At 45.6% G+C, this 17,989-nt stretch overlaps 1 protein-coding gene across 9 annotated transcripts in view; it reads right to left on the bottom strand.

Annotated features, from left to right (window-relative positions):
* The window catches only part of CACNA1E (calcium voltage-gated channel subunit alpha1 E), a 332,731-nt gene that overhangs the window by 9,886 nt on the left and 304,856 nt on the right, over window positions 1-17,989 (bottom strand). For 4 of the 9 annotated variants that reach the window (XM_030818792.1, XM_030818791.1, XM_030818790.1 and 1 more), the window contains 9 exons: window positions 15,736-15,832; window positions 13,448-13,553; window positions 12,469-12,576; window positions 11,819-11,919; window positions 11,418-11,524; window positions 6,688-6,799; window positions 3,286-3,414; window positions 2,038-2,218; window positions 75-265 (listed from right to left, as the gene is read on the bottom strand). In XM_030818792.1, coding sequence (XP_030674652.1) covers window positions 75-265; window positions 2,038-2,218; window positions 3,286-3,414; window positions 6,688-6,799; window positions 11,418-11,524; window positions 11,819-11,919; window positions 12,469-12,576; window positions 13,448-13,553; window positions 15,736-15,832 — 1,132 coding nt within the window. The other 5 variants (XM_030818794.1, XM_030818793.1, XM_030818797.1 and 2 more) reach the window with 3 other exon arrangements.

The following is a 17,989-nucleotide window of genomic DNA, read 5'->3' on the forward strand; positions in this document are numbered from 1 at the left end:
ACGACTTGCATCTAATGTTATAGCCCTCCCTCCCCTGTCCTTCTGCTGTAGACTGGCTTCCTCTCTGTGCTCACCTGTCTGTTGGGCGTCTGTGACCTGCCCTCACTGGGTGACCTGGATTGACGGCGCTCTGGGGACTCCCAGTCAGCCTGGGTCCCTCGCTCTTCTGAATTGCAGCGGGAGACATCAGGAGAGAGAAGATGCTTTCGCTCTTTTGATCGTCCCCGCTCCCTGCCCCCTGAGCGGTGAGTGTCAGACTTGTGGCCTGTGAGAGGTGACAAAAGCACTTGGTTATAACTCTGTCCACTCTGACCAATGATGATGAAGGGACTTCTCTCCAAGTATCACATCACAGCCTGGGGTTGGGCCCTCAGAGGAACCACATGTTTGTGTCCCCCCTAAATTCAAATGTTGAGGCCTAACTTGTTCCTGATGGTATGGTATTAGGAGGCAGGGCATGAGGGTGGGTCCTCCATGATGAGATTAGTGCCCTAATAAGAAGAGACCTGAGAGTGCTTGCTTCCTCTATCTCTGCTCTCCATCATGTGAGAACAGAAAGAAGACAGGGATCTGCTGGCACCTTGGTCTTGGATTTCCCAGCCTACAGAACCGTGACAAATACATGTTATTGAATCCACCCAGTCTGTGGTAATTTGTTGTAGCAGCCTGAACAAAGATAGGCCTCTAAAAGAATCCTGGCTTCTCCAGGTATGTCAAAAGATGATCTGAAAGGGAAGCAGTGGAGAAGTCAGGCTAGCAATTACCTATTTTGTAAGAAGGTAAGTTTGCAAGGTGCCACTAGAGACACATATGTCAAACAATGCAATCTATTCTGTTTCTATTTATGCTATACACAATATAGGATCTTGGTTAGCAATATGGCTCAGGAACTCTATCATAAATATGGCTGTGCAACTTTTTGGGGGGAAGGTGGCACCAGCAGAAGGGAATTAAGAAATTTCTATGAACTAAATAATAACACACCTAACATAATGCCATGGTGAGAAGTCCAGGATTGAAATGAAAGGATCCCAGTGCTAGTCCCAGTTCTGCCACTTAATGGCCCTATGACATGGGACAAGTCACTGCTTTTTCAACTTTGATTCCTTTATCCAATAAAATAAAATGGTTGAGCCAGACTAATATATATATGTATGTATATATATATATGTGTGTATATATATGTGTATATATGTATATGTATATATATATGTATATGTGTATATATGTATGTATATATATGTATATGTATATATATATGTATATATGTGTATATATATATATATATATATTTTTTTTTTAAGCAAAAAGCTTAAAAGAAATTCAGGCCAGGCGCAGTGGCTCATGCCTGTAATCCCAGCACTTTGGGAGGCCTAGGCGGACGGATCACGAGGTCAGGAGATCGAGACCATCCTGGCTAACACGGTGAAACCCCGTCTCTACTAAAAATACAAAAAATTAGCTGGGCACGGTGGTGGCCACCTGTAGTCCCAGCTATTCAGGAGGCTGAGGCAGGAGAATGGCATGAACCCAGGAGGCGGAGCTTGCAGTGAGCCGAGCTCATGCCACTGCACTCTAGCCTGGGCCTCAGAGCGAAACTCTGTCTCAAAAAAAAAAAAAAAAAGAAAAGAAATTCAAACACAGGAAATAACTCCAGGTAGCACTGTTTGGATTGAAGTGGAATTGGTGGTTAAAGTTCCGTCCTCACAGTGGGTCTCTAATACAATCCTAAAAAGCCCCAGTGGTTTTGCAGAAGGCTATTTGAAAAGCTCCCTCAATTCTAATGATTTGTATAGCCCTGCTGCGGAAGGAAGGGATTGCAACAGCCTTTCTGGTGAACACAGAGGAGGGCTTTGGCCTGTTTGAGGATGTAAGTCAGATACAGGAATTCCCTTTGGTAAGGAGCATCCTTTACTTTCTTCAGCCCTTGTCTCTGAATTCTTTTCTGGTTATCTACAGTCCTCGGAGAGTAAGTAAGTCCATCAGGGCAGGAGCCCACTGCCTGATGAAAGAGCTGGACACTGAAGACCTCCTTACTTGAATCAGAGTTCAGGCGGTGGGCTGACAGCCGCAAGGAGGAGTGGTAACTCCGGCGACGGGACTTGTAGGTATTTTCACTGCTTCGCTCCATGGAGAATTCCTCCAACCACGAGGAATTTGAACGCTTATCCCGAATAGTGGAAAATGAACGTCTCATGGAGCTAGGGTCTGTCACCACCTGGAAATACAAGCCCCCAGAGAAACACAAGGTATGGATTAACGATTGAAAAGATCTAAAAGGACAGAAGCAGCAAGGCTGAGACGTTGAGGAAGGCAAATTGTAACCCCTGGAAATGGTAACTTCCCTTGAATCTCTCTTGCTCAAACCTTAGCTGGTGGAAACTGTTCAAGAAAGCATCCTTACATTATGTTAACATAGTCACTGGAAATGGTCCAGGATCTTTTCTTCCCGTAGCTGAGTGTACCAAGGCAAAGCCAAGCAGAATGCAGGCAGGCACTGTGCAAGCTCCCATAGAGCCCTCTACCATGGGGCGCATCCAGGCTGCAGCAAATACTGTGCTGCTTTGAAACATGTGAGGGCAATTGTCTAAGAGGCCACCCCATCCATGAAAGAAGCATGGCTTTGCTTTTTTTTTTTTTTAATGCCCTTGCTAGAGAAGGCCCTGCCCTGCAGCACTACAGCGTAGGAGAGCTTGTAATTTAACAAGTGCTAGGAATGTATCACTCTCCCTCTGCTGCCATCAATCCCACCTAGCCCCGTTTTAAATTTTGGCATTTTGATTTGCCACAGATATTAAAACAAATCTACAAAAACTTCTTGTCTCTGTCAAAACCTGATGTAAGACAGACAGACAGGAAAAAGAAACCAGGAAAACAGACAAAGAAATGAAGTGTGGCCTGCACTGGTTAGGACAGACAGTCCTGACGACCTGTGTGTGTAAGTAACTGCATATGTGCTGGAGGAGTCAGGAAACAAAAAAAGGATGGAGAAGTACACAGAGAAGATCCTGGAAAATATTTATTGCATGGCTGGTTGAATCTTGAGAATGTTTAGCCCGTCCAGAGTGAGGTATGCAGTTTTGTTGGCTGGGCTGTTGTGGTTAGGGGGTCATTAAAAACACCGGAGAAGCAGGCTCTATTAGAGAAGGCCCATGAGCCAGGTTTTATTTATAGGGAAGGGGTGCAGGCAAGTCAACGGCTCACCTGCAAATATCAGATATTATTCCATAACCCAGCTAATACAGCCCGGATGCCACTGCATTAATGTAGGTGGTTGCTTTTTACCTGGGGATCCACAGTCAGACGTGGCATAGAGGATGCCCTGCCAGATCCCGCATGCTCCTGGGTGTCCGAAGGAAGGTAGATGCCATGGTTAGAGGGCTGCACGCTTTTTAATTCACTAACCTCTGGCTCCTGGAAATAAACACACAGCCAAGCTTGTGGGACTTGGTTCCATCTCATTGCTTCTCACGTCCAGGGGACAATTCAGCCTCCTCAAGAATAGCTTTCAAAAGAGAGACTTGCAGCTTTAAGGTCTCAGTTGTATGTATATGTGTGTGCGTGTGTGTGTGTGTGTCCCTATGTGCTATATGTTCCAGACAGGAAGCTCTAGCTGGGATTGAGTGCTGAAGGGCACCTATTTTTCTGGTGTAGATTCCTCTTTTTCATCACTAAGCAATGATTGAGATTTTATTGTTTTCTGCAACAAACACTGTTTGGTATAATACTTTTCAGATATGTGAAGTTCACTTTCTAAGAAGTGATAGCATTGGATTTATTCTTTTAATCTGAAGAAGCCTTTTATCAATTAAATAGAAACCAGTATTCTAAGGGAAGTCAACAATTTCTGATGTCAAATACGTCTTCTCAAGCCTTAAGACACATGACTTTAAGAGTTTTCTTCTGGTTGAAACCATCCAAAGATGTGGTGGGTGGCTGTCAGGGATGCCCTGAGTGACACAGTCCCATGGAAGGATGATGCAAGCCACTTGCAGAATTTTAAATGTCCAAGTAACCATGTTGTAAAAGGTGAAATTTCATAACATTTAATTTAGCTGAATATATCCAAATATTAGCATGTCAACATGTAATCAATAAAAAAATTAGATAGTTTATATTTTATTTGGACTAGCCACATGTGGCTAAGAGCTATTGTTTTGGACTGTGCCAGCCTAGAGTGTTATTAGGTTGGACTGGAAATCTCTAAGGTTCTGTCATTCTTGTTTGGCAGTCGTGCATGCGCTATACAGATAGCTAGTATCATCGTATAAAGAGCTGTATGAGAGATGTTTACGTGGGCTACCCAACAAAAAGATCTAAGAACATCTTGGGCAGATGGAGATCGTACCAGAAAAAGCTATTTTATATTTAGGAAATGACATCCTAAAAACATGTACGGCATTGCCCAAAGGAAAGAGTGTCTGGGACCCCCACCTTAGCCTATGTGACCGAGTGGTTTCTGGTGTGTATGGCAGGGGTACTTTCCCAAGACATGTGCTATGGTGCACTTGAGGGAGTTACAGTGTTTGTAGTACATGCTTTGTATAGCACACAGTTCTGACTCCAAACAGACGTGGTAACAACACTGCAGTCTACAGGTATCAGAGGTGGTGTGAGACGCACACTCCATATGCACACGCACAATCATGGCCACGCCTGCGGACATGGAGCAGCGGCCCCAAGGGATGGGCAGAAGTACACAGTGGTAAGTGTGTAGCACAGGCTGACACCTCAATTGAATTACAGACACCAGTACTGACAATGAGATGAACATATATCCAAAAAGTCCTGGCACTACGGCTCAGCCCTGGGGAACCCACAGAAATGATGTCATAAAGTCTCCCTGTGAAAGAAAGGACACATTATTGCGATTTTTTTTCCCACTAGACACATCACCAGGCAGGCAAAATGCTGTGAGGCCTTTTTAAGAATCAAACTACCTATACCAATTATTCCACAGGTCTTGGTGCTAAGTTCCTCAGAGGGGAGGGCAGAGAATGACTCTACGAGTTCCTACCTGCCTCATCAAGAACACCCTCAGGCAGTCAATCACTCAGCCCTGGGGGCCTCTGGACTAACTGTCTCCCCCACACAACCATGCACACGACTCGCTGTCTCAGCACTCGCAGGAGATAGAAGCATGCATTTGTTTGAGCTACTGTTTTTCGCCCTCTGAGGGGGTGCCCATTCCATCACACATCATTCAGGGTGGCTCTGAGGTACACAGTAGCAGCGGGGAGGGATCAGGAGAGAAGAGCCACAGATGAATCAGAATTTAAATGATATGGAATTCCGTACAAGCTGTCTGTACAGACTTTTGCAACGGTTGGGTTTTGTCTTTTTTTCTCTTCAGTCCAATGACTGCTTGGGCTTCGATTCTAAGCTGAAGTTGGGGTGGGGAGACCTTGAGCTCATGGCTCCTGAACCAGGAATAATGGTAAAGTCAATGATGTTTAGGAACCATATTTTAGCTTTATATTAGCTAAGCCAAAACTTTAATCTCTCCTCTCTTCTTCAAGGTTTCACTTGACTCAATAGGTCTCTCAGGGATTGCTTTTTTGTTTGTTTGTTTTTGAGACAGAGTCTTGCTCTGTCACCCAGGCTGGAGTGCAGCGGCGCGATCTCAGCTCATTGCAAGCTCCGCCTCCCGGGTTCATGCCATTCTCCTGCCTCAGCCTCCCGAGTAGCTGGAAGCACAGGTGCCTGCCACCATGCCCAGCTAATTTTTTTTTGTATTTTTAGTAGAGACGGGGTTTCACCATGTTAGCCAGGATGGTCTCGATCTCCTGACCTCATGATCTGCCTGCCTTGGCCTCCCAAAGTGCTGGGATTACAGGTGTGAGCCACCGCGCCCGGCCAGGAATTTCACCGTTTATGCTAATAAACTCATTTTGGGGTCAGGGAAGTGACTTTAGTGGCCTTTTAGAATGTTTTTGAATTGTGACCAAAAGGGACAATGTGCCTGAACCTATGCTAATAAACTCATTTTGGGGTCAGGGAAGTGACTTTAGTGGCCTGTTAGAATGTTTTTGAATTGTGACCAAAAGGGACAATGTGCCTGAACCTATGCTAATAAACTCATTTTGGGGTCAGGGAAGTGACTTTAGTGGCCTGTTAAAATGTTTTTGAATTGTGACCAAAAGGGACAATGTGCCTGAACCCACACAGAGCAGAGAGAGATAGGACAGTCTGCTGTGGCTCCTGGCAGGCAGCTCATCACTGTGGCACATGCTGCTGCTAGGTTCTAGAGGAGGTGGGCATCACTAAGGAATGGCATGGGGCATTCGTGTGTCCCACAAGCAGTACCTAACTACACTAAGAGGCAGGGTTGGTGCCACTCATTCTCTGGTGATGTATCTTCAAGCTCCCCATCAAAGGCAAGATTTTATATGTGACTTCTGGTCTTACACTTGATACTTGGGCATAAACTAAGAGGGCTTGGCCTAAAGCAATTTAAGTTCCTGCTGCAGGGAAGGGACCTCTGGGACTGTAAAACCTGAAGAGGGAACATTGTCAGAGCACATGAGAAACTGGGCTAGAAAAGGGCTAAGGCAGGACACCTCCAGGGCAACTGGCTAAACTACCAGAATGGATTTTCCTGACGGACCATGACTATGTATTAAAATTAGTGAGAGGGATCAGGAAACCAAGGAAGTATTTTCGAGGTCATATAACTCATGCATTCACCAGAGACTGCTGTTCCTGGAACTGTCCATCATCGGCGGGGTCCATACAAGCCAACTGGAATATCTCCTGGGGAGAGAGTGGACTCATCGAAGGGTATCCACTCCGGCCACTCCTGAAAAGCAATGTCAAATCCAGAGGTAATGAGGGACAGTCATGTCACAGCTGCCACTAGCAATTCCCACCCCAGCAGGACAACACCCTTTAGCCTTGACTGGCTTTTGTAAACCTAGTAACTTACATGTGGCTAGTCCTAAAATTAAAAAAAAAAAAAAGCACTGGAAAAGACAGAAACTGGTGTTTTCAACCTGCATCCTGCCTTTGGGACCATTCATTATTCTGCCGCGAACTAGCATGTCTATGACAAATGACATCATTTGTCACATTCAGCCATATAGAAGACCAACGCTAGATTGTAAACCTGTTTCTGCTCAGTTTCCCCATTTGGTGGAAAAACACCCTAGTTTACACAGTGAACAGTTTGTTTAAATATTAAGCAGCCACGGACTTTTTAAAAATTTTCCCTACTTGCAGTAAGAATATGGTCTTATTTTGCCAACATCCCTGGCCAAACTAAACAATTCAGTCCAATTCCATTGGCATTTATTGAAGGACTACTCTGTACCATACATTAAGTCTGTTGGTTCATGAACTGAGAAGGATTTCAGAGGTGGTGGTGAGGAGATGAAAACCTCTTGGTTGATGGCAATATAGGAAGAGGTTTAAATGGTGGTGAGAAAAGAGGATGGAGACAAGTTGTTTAGAGGCCTCCAAGGGAAAAGAATGCAGAACTGGCACAGTAGGCTTGTTATTAAACCACTGTCTAGTACTTCCAGGCACTCTTAACCTGATGGGATCCACTGGGCTGGTTAGGAGAGAAAGAAGCAGCCGAGCTCTCTGGAGAATGTGGTGCCTGTTGCCAAATTATTGGCTGCCTGCCACCAGTATGGTAATAGCTACCATCTGACCTGCTCAAGAATGCAGAGTGAGCTTCCAGATTACGGGAGGAAGGACTGGGGTCAGTGGCTGGGCAGCAGCTCTCTTGGTGGTGGAGTTAGGAGGGAGAGATGGGACACCATCTCTTTTAAGTCTACTGCTGATGACTCTGCATCCAATGGAAAACTCAAGGCATGAGCAAGGATTGCCAATTACTTAAAAACAATCAATAGGAATGTTTTTTAGATTACAGAGGAAGACATGAAGAGCAGAGAATCACCTAATCTGTCCCTTGCTTCCAGTGAGAGCTTTTGCTGAGTTTTCACAGCTGCTACAGAGTTTTTATGATATTTAAATGACCTGCCTAAATGTCAGTCATCTTCCTCACTTGTGGCATCTCCTGAGAACCACTGGGAACAAGATTGAGCACAGCTATTATAAGAATGAGTTCTCGGCTTGGCACTGTGTTTCACATCTGTACCCTCGGCACTTTGGAAGGCCGAACTGGGAAGATAGCTTGAGCTCAGGAATCCGAGACCAACCTGGGCAACAAAGCAAGACCTGTCTCTACAAAAAAATTAGCCAGCAGTGATAGCACGTGCCTGGGGTGGTCCCAGCTGCACAGGAGGCTGAGGCAGGAGGTTCACTTGAGCCTAGAAAGTAGAGGCTGAAGTGAGGCGGTTGTGCCACTGTACTCCAGCCTGGGCAACAGAGTGAGATCATGTCTCAGAAAGAAAGAAATGGGTTCCTTTTTGTCCTACAGAGAGTAAATAATTATGGAATCCTCAGTAGAGGGAGAGGACCCTTGGAATCACTTAGTAATCTCACAGAGTTAAATAACTGGAACCCAGAGTGATCTCCTACTTTGAAAACTTTGTCAAGCTGGGGCATAAAGTCCAGAATTCTGAACACAGCCTCCCTCACGATCTGGTCCCTACCTCACTAGCCTCCTCTTATACCACTTTCCCCTTTGCTCCCTGAACTCCAGACATGGCGGCCTTTTTTAATTCACTGGATAGGCTAGGCTTGTTTCTGCCTCGAGATTTTAATAGAGGCCACTCTAAGAGTGCAGAACACTTCTCTCCAACTCCCCTACCGCTCTGTAAACTCTTTCTAGCACTTATCAGAACTGTAATTAAATCACTGAAAATGCGACTTTTCTTCTTTCCAATAATCCTGTTTAATGTCTGGTTTTCCATCATATTTGAGGGAGCGACCCTATCTGTCATGTCTACCACTGTACCCCTAGATCAACCTCTACTGAACAATGCATGGCTCTAGAAACACAGATGGTTCTGAGGAACCAGCCTGCTGTTCCACCAGTATCCCCATGTCAGGAAATGTACCAACATGCACCCAAAGGCTTCACCCAGAATCCTTTGCTTCCTCCTTTCCCTTTAGTCCAAGTACCAAATCAATCACCAAATCCTATCCAGTCTTATCTACCAAATATCTCACGTCTGACCATCTGTCTCCATCTCTATCCTGCTAGTCCAAGCTACTATCACTGATAATTTACACAACTGCAGTAACCTACGAAATGGTGTTCCTGCCTCTAGAACTGCTTCCCTCCAATCCATTTAGCCTATACTGAATTCAAGAAAGCACACATCTGATCACATGATTCTGATGCATAAAACCCCATTATCCTAAGACAAAATCCAACTTCTTTATCCTGCTTATAATGCCCCCAAAGTACTAGCCCCTGTGTATCTCTCCAAATCCATAACTTAAAACATCCCCTGAGCTCTCCATGCTCCAACCATCATGACAGTTTTTAGGTTCCTTAAACTTACCATACTTTCTCTTACCACTCTTGAAGAGCTTGTCTTCAAGTCTCACTCAAATGTTACTTCCTCAGGAAGGCCTCTCTAAACCCTCAAACTGGGTGAGCTGTTTCCATGACATCACAACAGCCCACCCTTCAGCATTGTTTGCCTGTATCGCGCTTGTAATTTCTTCTTCCAGATTTGTCTCCATGGGGACGTGTTCTCTGCCGTAGCCCCAGTGCCTAAGTCAGCTCTGGGGACATATTGGCTCTTAATAAATATTAGTAAAAATCAATGAGTAAATGGATCAATAAATATATGGGAGAAAAGCCAGAGTGATCTTATGGTGGTGGGTTAATTTGTAAAGCAAATTGTTGTAGATAAACAGAGATTGCAATTTAGGGGGTGGTGTCCCCCATTTCTAAGCCAAGGACTGGCAAAACAAAAACAACTCAAGCCTGTAATCCCAGCACTTTGGGAGGCTGAGGCAGGCAGATCATGAGGTCAGGAGATTGAGACCATCCTGGCTAAGACGGTGAAACCCTGTCTCTACTAAAAATTAGCCAGGCATGGTGGCAGGTGCCTGTAGTCCCAGCTACTTGGGAGGCTGAGGCAGGAGAATGGCATGAACCCGGGAGGCGGAGCTTGCAGTGAGCCGAGATTGCGCCACAGCACTCCAGCCTGGGCAACAGAGCAAGACTCTGTCTCAAAACAAACAACCAAAAACAGCGTAAACCCTTCCAGTGAAGAGTTCCCACTCTTCCAATCATACTTCCTTCCCTCCCTCCCTCCTACACAAGCAGAAGATAAACACTGACTTGTTTTCTGTGGACAGGAGAATTCACACCCTGCACTTCATCACATCACATTATTAAAAAAAAAAAAATGACCTTGGTCATGACTCTCGTCCTTTTCTTCTCTTCCAAAGATGTTGGACTTTGATCTCTGAAAACAGTGCTTTTCAAAAACAGTCCAGCCCCGTAGGCAGAAAGAAATCAATGATCTGAGAAATTCCAAATGACTCTGACAGAGGTCTCATTCCCAAGCCCTGAGTATCACTCTCTTAGTAACTAAGATAAGCGATTTGGTGATTCCTGGTTTTGTAAGAACTGGGACTTTGTTAAACTCAATCACAAAAGCTCATTTACATTGAGTAGAAAGACTTGTGTTCTTTAGGTATGCGCTAAATGCTTGCTGATGATCGAACTATGTTATGAGATATATATGCTATAGTAGATTAATTGGGGCTAAGGCTTATCACTCAGAAGGATGGGAAAATTCCTTAATTTGTGTTTTATTTTCACTCCTATTATAGAAAAGTAAGTTCCCTTTCTGAATACGGTCCCTTTTGTTCATTAAAGAAAACATGGTATAGTGAAAACACTCTGGGGTCAGAAATAAGGAACTTAAATTCCTGTTCCACATTCTACTAGCCAGGACTTTAAGCAACGTAGTTAACCTCAGTTAGCCTCCAGTTTCTTCATGTGTAAAGTGGTTATATTAATATATACCTCCAGGGTATAGTAGGCTGCTAGAGTGGGAATCAAGTGAGATTCTGCAAATAGTGTCTCTAGAAGTGTCAACCTCAGGGAAAGCAGTAACTGCTGGTTCCATTCCCCTCTTACACTCAGCCAGCATGGCACCTGTGAAGGAGGCTGTATCTTCCAGCAGGACACTAGATCCATGGAGAAGCGATAACCAAGAATTAGAGAGGAGATTATTTTTCTTCACAACAGAACTACACCTAAGACCCAAGTATATTAAAAGACAAATCAAACTCCCTTCTTCTATTGTTCATTCACAGTGATCGCCGTCTCTGACACTGACCACAGTGCTAAGTATGCTTAGTCTGCTTTTCTCTTACTCCTGCTGAAAATCATTTCAAGATACTCAACTTCAGAAAAAGGATCACTCAAGCTCAGAGTATTCGTTCTTGGGCCTTTCTGAGCAGTGAGTTTTGGGGTCTGCACAACAGCATGGGTGACAGATTGTAAGCAGCCATGCCAGGGATGTTTTGGTGCTACTCACAGGCCTGAAACGGGGTCCTGCTGGAGGTAAGGCAGGGCTTTGGCATTAGCAATGATCTCCTGAGGCAAAGATGAAGGCTCCATGCGCTGGAACATGGGGGCATTTTTCTGGGCAAAAAGAGGGAAGGAGAAGAAAAGAATTCCAATGACTACGGAGTTTGCTGTGGGGAAAATAAAATTAACATGGATAATACAGGCACATAACTTATCCCTTGTTTGATCATTTTAACCTTCGATCCACTGGGTTTCTAATTCCACGTCACTAGAAAGTTCTTGGGCCCCGCACCCATTACTGCTGCTTCTAAGTCCTTGCAGGGCACTATGCCCCAGGGATGCACAGGCCTATCCCCTCCTGCAACTCCTCGTGGCCCACCCACTTAGCATGCTGGCTTTGACTTTCACCTGTTCCTCCAGCTGCTGCCTCTGCTTCTTCACCTTACTCTGCTTATAGTAGTCCATGATCATCATTGCTGCATAGATTTTGCCCACAGTCAGGTCAGAGGCTAGAAACACAAATGTGGCATGATGGTGAAGAGGGAGAAGATGATGGGAAAGAGTGAGGAACCTCTAAGCTTTGTTACCCACTCTCTGGAACAGGTCTGCGCTATCAGTCACCCATTCATCCAATGTATATTGAGGGCCCCCATGGTGCCAGGATCTGAGGATGCAGAGTGCATAGGTCCCCTGATCTGTCCTCAGGCGGCTTGCATGTCCACCTAGTGATGGTGATGATACTGAGGATAAGCAGTACATGAGTAAGCATCACGCTTACCATTCTAAATCTCTATAACTAAGTGACAACATCCTTTCTCCCATGAGGGTTTGCTGAGCAGTATTATATGGAGGGAGAGAGCTATACACCCAGGAAGTCTCATCCACAACCACAGTGACCTATCTTAAAGAACATGTTTTATCCTTAAGTCCCTTTTGTCCTTATTAATTGAAAAGGGCAAACTTTCCTTATCTCTTTGATCACTCTGGGTTCCCCCAAAAGACGTAGTCTTCACATGCTGGGCCCACAGTGACAACGATACCCAGGAGAAGACCCAAACCTTTGGGCATGGGCACAAGCAGATCCAGCATCTTCTGGGATAGGTGAGGCCAGATGGCTAGGGTCTCCTTTTGTAGCTCTGAGTCTAGCTGCTGCCTGTCTGCACCACCTAGAATAAGATAAATTACTAATAAATAGAATAGACCTGGAAGTAACCAGGACTGAGGGAGGAGGTGGAGGTAGGAGCTGAATCAGCAGGGCACCTCATATTTTAAGAGGAAATCTTGGCACTGAGTGACAGTGGATCTTGCAATACCAGGTCTTTCTGCTGAAGAAGCAGAACACATTTTGGCTCCCTTTTTCAGTGACTCAGGGATATCCTGCCAGGAGATCTGAGGCCCTCAGACTAAGAGCAACTTCCTCCTTCATTCTAAAAGCCTCCCAGGTGCTCAATATATCAGAGGAGAAAATAAAAATAGCTGCAAGTACGTTCCTCCGCTTTCTTATCCACACATCAGTCCTTCCAGCAACCCTAACTCCATAGTCTGAGTGACCTGATTTTAAAAAGGATTTAGATTGCACAAGAGCAGAAAGGCTAAAGGTCCACCTGGAAGTAGTAGTAAGCCTGTTCTCTCCTAAATCAATGATTAGAAATCAAGAGGAATAAAACACTACCGTGGCCTCTATGACAGCACCTTCTGCCACAGAAGCCTCTCAAGACTTCAGAGAAAATAAACCATATACGGAAAAAAAGGACAAAATTAACCTTCGGTCAATAAGTATTTCTAGAATACCTATTGTGAGCCAGACACTGAAGATCATATACTTTTAAAGCTGAGAGAAGCCCTAGAGATTATCAAACCATTCATTGTACCAGAAGGAAAGGGCAATTATTAGTTATTGAGTCAGATACTTGATGTTCAGATGACTGCATTGTTGTGTCCTTAGCTGGATAGATGACTGTTCAAATATCTCCATCCTGTGCCACCTGCATGAGTTGTTCCAGAATTCCTCCTTCTCACCTCCCTTCCTAAGCTTACCTTTGGCAATTTTAATGTCCAGAGCTGTCCGGATCAGAGCCATAAGTGTGGAGGTGAAGTGGACCGTCATGTCCTCAGCTACTGGCATGTTCATCAGGACCAACCTCTGTGTGAAAGAGAAAAAAGAAACAGCAGGCAAAAAAAAAAAAAAAAAAAAAAAAAAAAAAAAAAAAAAAAAAAATTGAAAGACACCTCAGTGAGAAAGGAAGAAAAGGGCAGAGGTCAAATGCACAGACAAAAAAGAAGGGCAAGGATCCCCATCCCCTGCCCCAGTCCTTCTCTCCCTGCTTCTCACTTAAGGCTCATTTGCTGCTGTTTTTTGTTGTTGTTGTAGTTTGTTTTTTCTCCACCAAGGGAATGATGCCAAATTCCAAAGGGAAGGGGCTTCCCTAATTATTCTGTAAGGCCCCCCCATGGAGTCCTAAGAATGTCTTTGATAGGGATGGGAAGTTATTTCTAAAAGAAGTGGCTCAAGGAAAGGAGTCAGCTCTGGGAGGTGGCTCCATTCCCTGTTCAAGGCTGCTGCATATTTCCACTTGTCCCATGAATACCCCCTGAAACTCATATGGAAATACAGTGAGAAATGAGATTTTGCTTTGCTTATCTAACTTGAAAGATGCATCCTGGTGCCCCCTTTTTGAGTCTTTAATAGATGAAATTTGCCAGCACATGACTGAACATGCATAAGTCCAACTTGTCTAAAGGATGAGGTGGAGCAGGATGGACAAGGGGGAGAGTGCAAACAGGCTCTGGGGTAGGAGGATGGGGAGAGCAGAGGAGACAGAATGAGGAAGGGTGGCCCAGGCAGGAGCAGAGTGGGCAGGCCTTGTTTCCCTCACCCAAAGAAAGGGATCGCACTGAAATGGCCAAATCCACTTTCCAGAGAGTATTTTGCTTTTGGAGTTCTTTAACTTTTCCTCCAATCCCCGCTCCCCTTCTCCCACCAAGCTTCATCCCAGAAGTACAAATTCAAGGCCACATTCTACCACCTGGTACTTTTGGATGTGGCCATCGTGAGCAAAAAGGATGCCAGCCCCTAAGCTGTGCATGAGGAGCCATGTACTAGGGGGAATGAGGGTCCCTAATGGTCATGTTCCAGTGAGATGCTGTCTGGGGCCATACAACGTGAGGTAGCAGCAGGAGAACGTCCTCTGGCAGAACCACCAGCCTGGCAGAGAGGGAAGTACCTCTTCCCAAAGAAGGGTCTCTAACGTCCCATTGCAGCATCCTGCCTAAAGCTGATGCCACATGGTGTCTTAGAGTGGAAAGCCAGTTTCTTGTCTGGATTTGAGTTCCATCTCTCTCCCACTTCTTTAAACATCTAGAGAAGTGGAAACATTACTATGATGTGTTCCTAGGTGAATGAAAGAGCTCCAGAGTTCTAGGTCAGTCTAAATAGCAAAGGGGAACTAACAGTAACTATTACTAATGGGTGGCAAAACAACTCATGTCCAAAAGCTATGAGCACCCCAAGGGCAAGTGACTCCCAGTGTACAGTAATCTCTAAGCAGCAAGCCATGGGGGAATACACCCATAACTCTGGGGCCAGGCCCCATAACTATGTTATGCCAGTAAGTCAAATTTAATGCTGAATACAACTTGTGCCCATTATTTCCCTTCCTTCTGAGTATTTCCAAGAGAATTGGGTAGCTGGGCTAGTGGAATAGAGCTGCATTCCTCAGTCTATCACAGGATGGAAGACAGGTTCCTCTTTTCTTCTTATACCTAGAAGGAACCTATGCCATTCTTCCTATGTCATGGGTGAAAACATTTGTTATGAGTTTTCCTCTCTCCTAAAAATTTCTTGTTTAAAGGAATTTTCCTTTCTCCTAACAATTCCATGTTTAAAGGAATTTCTGCATGATTTCCTTAATTTATCTGATTGAAGATATTTCTTTGCATATGAGCACTGATAGCTGTTTTGCTGTAGGCTTCCTTCTTGCCCATATATGCCATCCCACAGGCCACCACTCTGCCTCCTCTAAAAGGAAACACACCACTTAACACTGCTTATCAGGTAACTCACTCACAAGAAGCCACACAGTTGTAGAAACACAAAATATCACATAAAAAACCATGTTGAACAGTATTAAAAACCATTCCTTGTATTGCCTCATGAGTTCATCCTCCTGGGAAACTTCCTGACTCTTCAGTCTCATCATGCCTTTCCTCCTTAGTTCCCTCCTCCGCCTCCCCAGCCTGGCTTCCTCCCCATGTTCTGGCCTCCCCACAACTAGATCCCATTTCCTGTTGGTCTCTAGCCCAGAACAAAGGAAGGGGTGGTCTACCTTATATGCCACTTTGGAGGGACATCTCTTGCCGAGGCCTAGCGGAGGTGACATGAGAGTCAGCATTTCATACATCTCAGTGTAATGGATGCGGCCACTGCTCATGGAGGGTGGTGAGTTGGGATGGGGTAGGTTAGCGGGGCAGTGGGGTGGCAGGGAAAGGACAGGGAAGTGGGGAGAAGGATGCAGACAGGTAGGAGAGGAGAATAGGCATTCCCAGAGAGCAAAAACGAACAAAATACAGAAAACAGGAGAAGAAAAACAAAACAAAATGGACAAACGGGAAAAGAATAGGAAACCTGTTAATCAAGGCAAATCGTAGACATGACTCCATCCTGGTGCGGTTTATATCACGCCCCACACAGACCTGGGAACACTAGTGGCAACCTTTGGTCCCTATGACTCTCCATGGGAATAGTCATGGGGACTCATTTTCTCCTTGATTAGCATTCCCCTGACTTCCCTGTTCACTTCATCCCTCCCCAATACAACACAGCTTATTTTCAATTCCCAGGGCTGTGTGTGAGTGGTATAAACCGGATAGACGGTGCTCCAGCCATGGGTTGGAGTTTCTGACCCCGGCTGGGGCGCTGGCCTGGAAGTCAGGCTGTTCTCCACTGAACCCACAGGCAGAACGTCGTGTATCCCCCCTCTGGTGTGTGTGTGCAGCAGGAGGTGGCGTCTTGCACTGAAGGTGGTGGGCTGTGCTTGCTGCTCAAAGAGTTGGCCCCGTTGCTTCCACCTGGCTCTGTGGACAAGACTGCTCTTTATTCCCCAGCATGTGCCAGGTCGATGGCATGCTGGGGACAGAAGAAACAAAAACAGGAGGAGGAAGAGCATTTTGCATGCCATGCTACCCTCCCCAGCTCTCCCACATGCGGCTGCGGGTTTCACCAGGGTGGAGTTTAAAGAGTCTCAGCAGAGGCAGCTGTCCAGCCTCCTGAGTATGGAATCACTGTGTCACCATCCCAGGCCAGCTCTATCCCATTGTCCAGGCTGGCATCCTTCCTGAGCCTAGGTCATCTTCCAGCTGCCTGGGCAGTGCTATGCCCCAGGGAGCCCATGCTTCCCTCCACTTGCACCAGGAGAGGGTTCCTTACCTAGCAGGCTTGGCCTTACATAGGGGCTTAGTAGAGCCACTGGGATATAGAGAATTCCCCGGGTATGGCAGAGTTGAGCAGGGAGGTTCTACTCACCCCTTGGTCTAACTGACAAGAAGTGACTTGGAAATTATGACAGCCCCCTCACATCCCTCACAGCAACCCATGGCAGGACCCTAAGGCAGGGACTCTGCTCAGTAGTGCTTCATTCACTGTAATCTTCTCAGACTTTCTGAGCTGTTACTACTTTTTTCCACACAACACGAAATACATGCCTCTTTTACCTACTCTCACCTCTTGCCCTAATTCTTTGTTTCTCACCCCTCCTGTCCTATAGCTTTCATAGTCATTCTGACCAGACCATCCAGGAGCTGGGAGGGTGGGATCACTAGGATCATACTCCATATATTACATATGGGAAGATAAGGCTCTTTTGCTAAAATGAGTCTTCTCCTTCTCCAGTGAAAAGAAGCCAGAATTCTTTTGCTGGTTTAAAAACATTTCTGCATTCTACAGAGAAAGGAGAGGACCCTCTGATTAACTATACAGACTAAGGTGGACCTGTGTGTGTGTGTTTGTGTGTGTGTGTACATGTGTATATACACACATACATGAGTGTGTGCATGTGAAGAAGAGAGCAATCACATTGGTCTTCATATGAAGTTCTTAACTCTTCTGCCTTTTCCCCAAAGTATGCCCTTATCTTTATATAACAGCTGCTGGTTCTGGAAGGGTTTGGACCTCTTTAAACTCAAAGGAAAGCAACATGAAGGTTCCCTCATGTGGCGCAGTGGTGGTGGAGCAGAGGACAGAGAGGAGGGGTTAGATGTTGCATCCCACGGCAGGTCATGGCTGGGGACTGGGAGGCAAACCTTGCAAGCCACCCTGTAGGGGCAGTTCTCTCCCAGGCCCAGAGGAGGCGAGATCACCCGCACTAATTTGTACATATCCTTATACGGGATCCTGCCGCTGTAAAGGAAGCACAGGTGGGTTAATAGGACACTCAGAGAAGGGTGGAAAAGAAATGACAGCTTAGCCATGAAGAGGATGGCTGAAAGAGGTCAGAGCAGCTTCTTTCCTTGGGCCTGGCAAAGCCAGACCAGGAAAGACTGAAAACAGTAAGCACCAGAGAACCATTACCTTGCCAAACTGCA

Source organism: Nomascus leucogenys, chromosome 9 (genome assembly GCF_006542625.1).
Source record: "Nomascus leucogenys isolate Asia chromosome 9, Asia_NLE_v1, whole genome shotgun sequence".
Lineage (NCBI taxonomy): Eukaryota > Metazoa > Chordata > Mammalia > Primates > Hylobatidae > Nomascus > Nomascus leucogenys.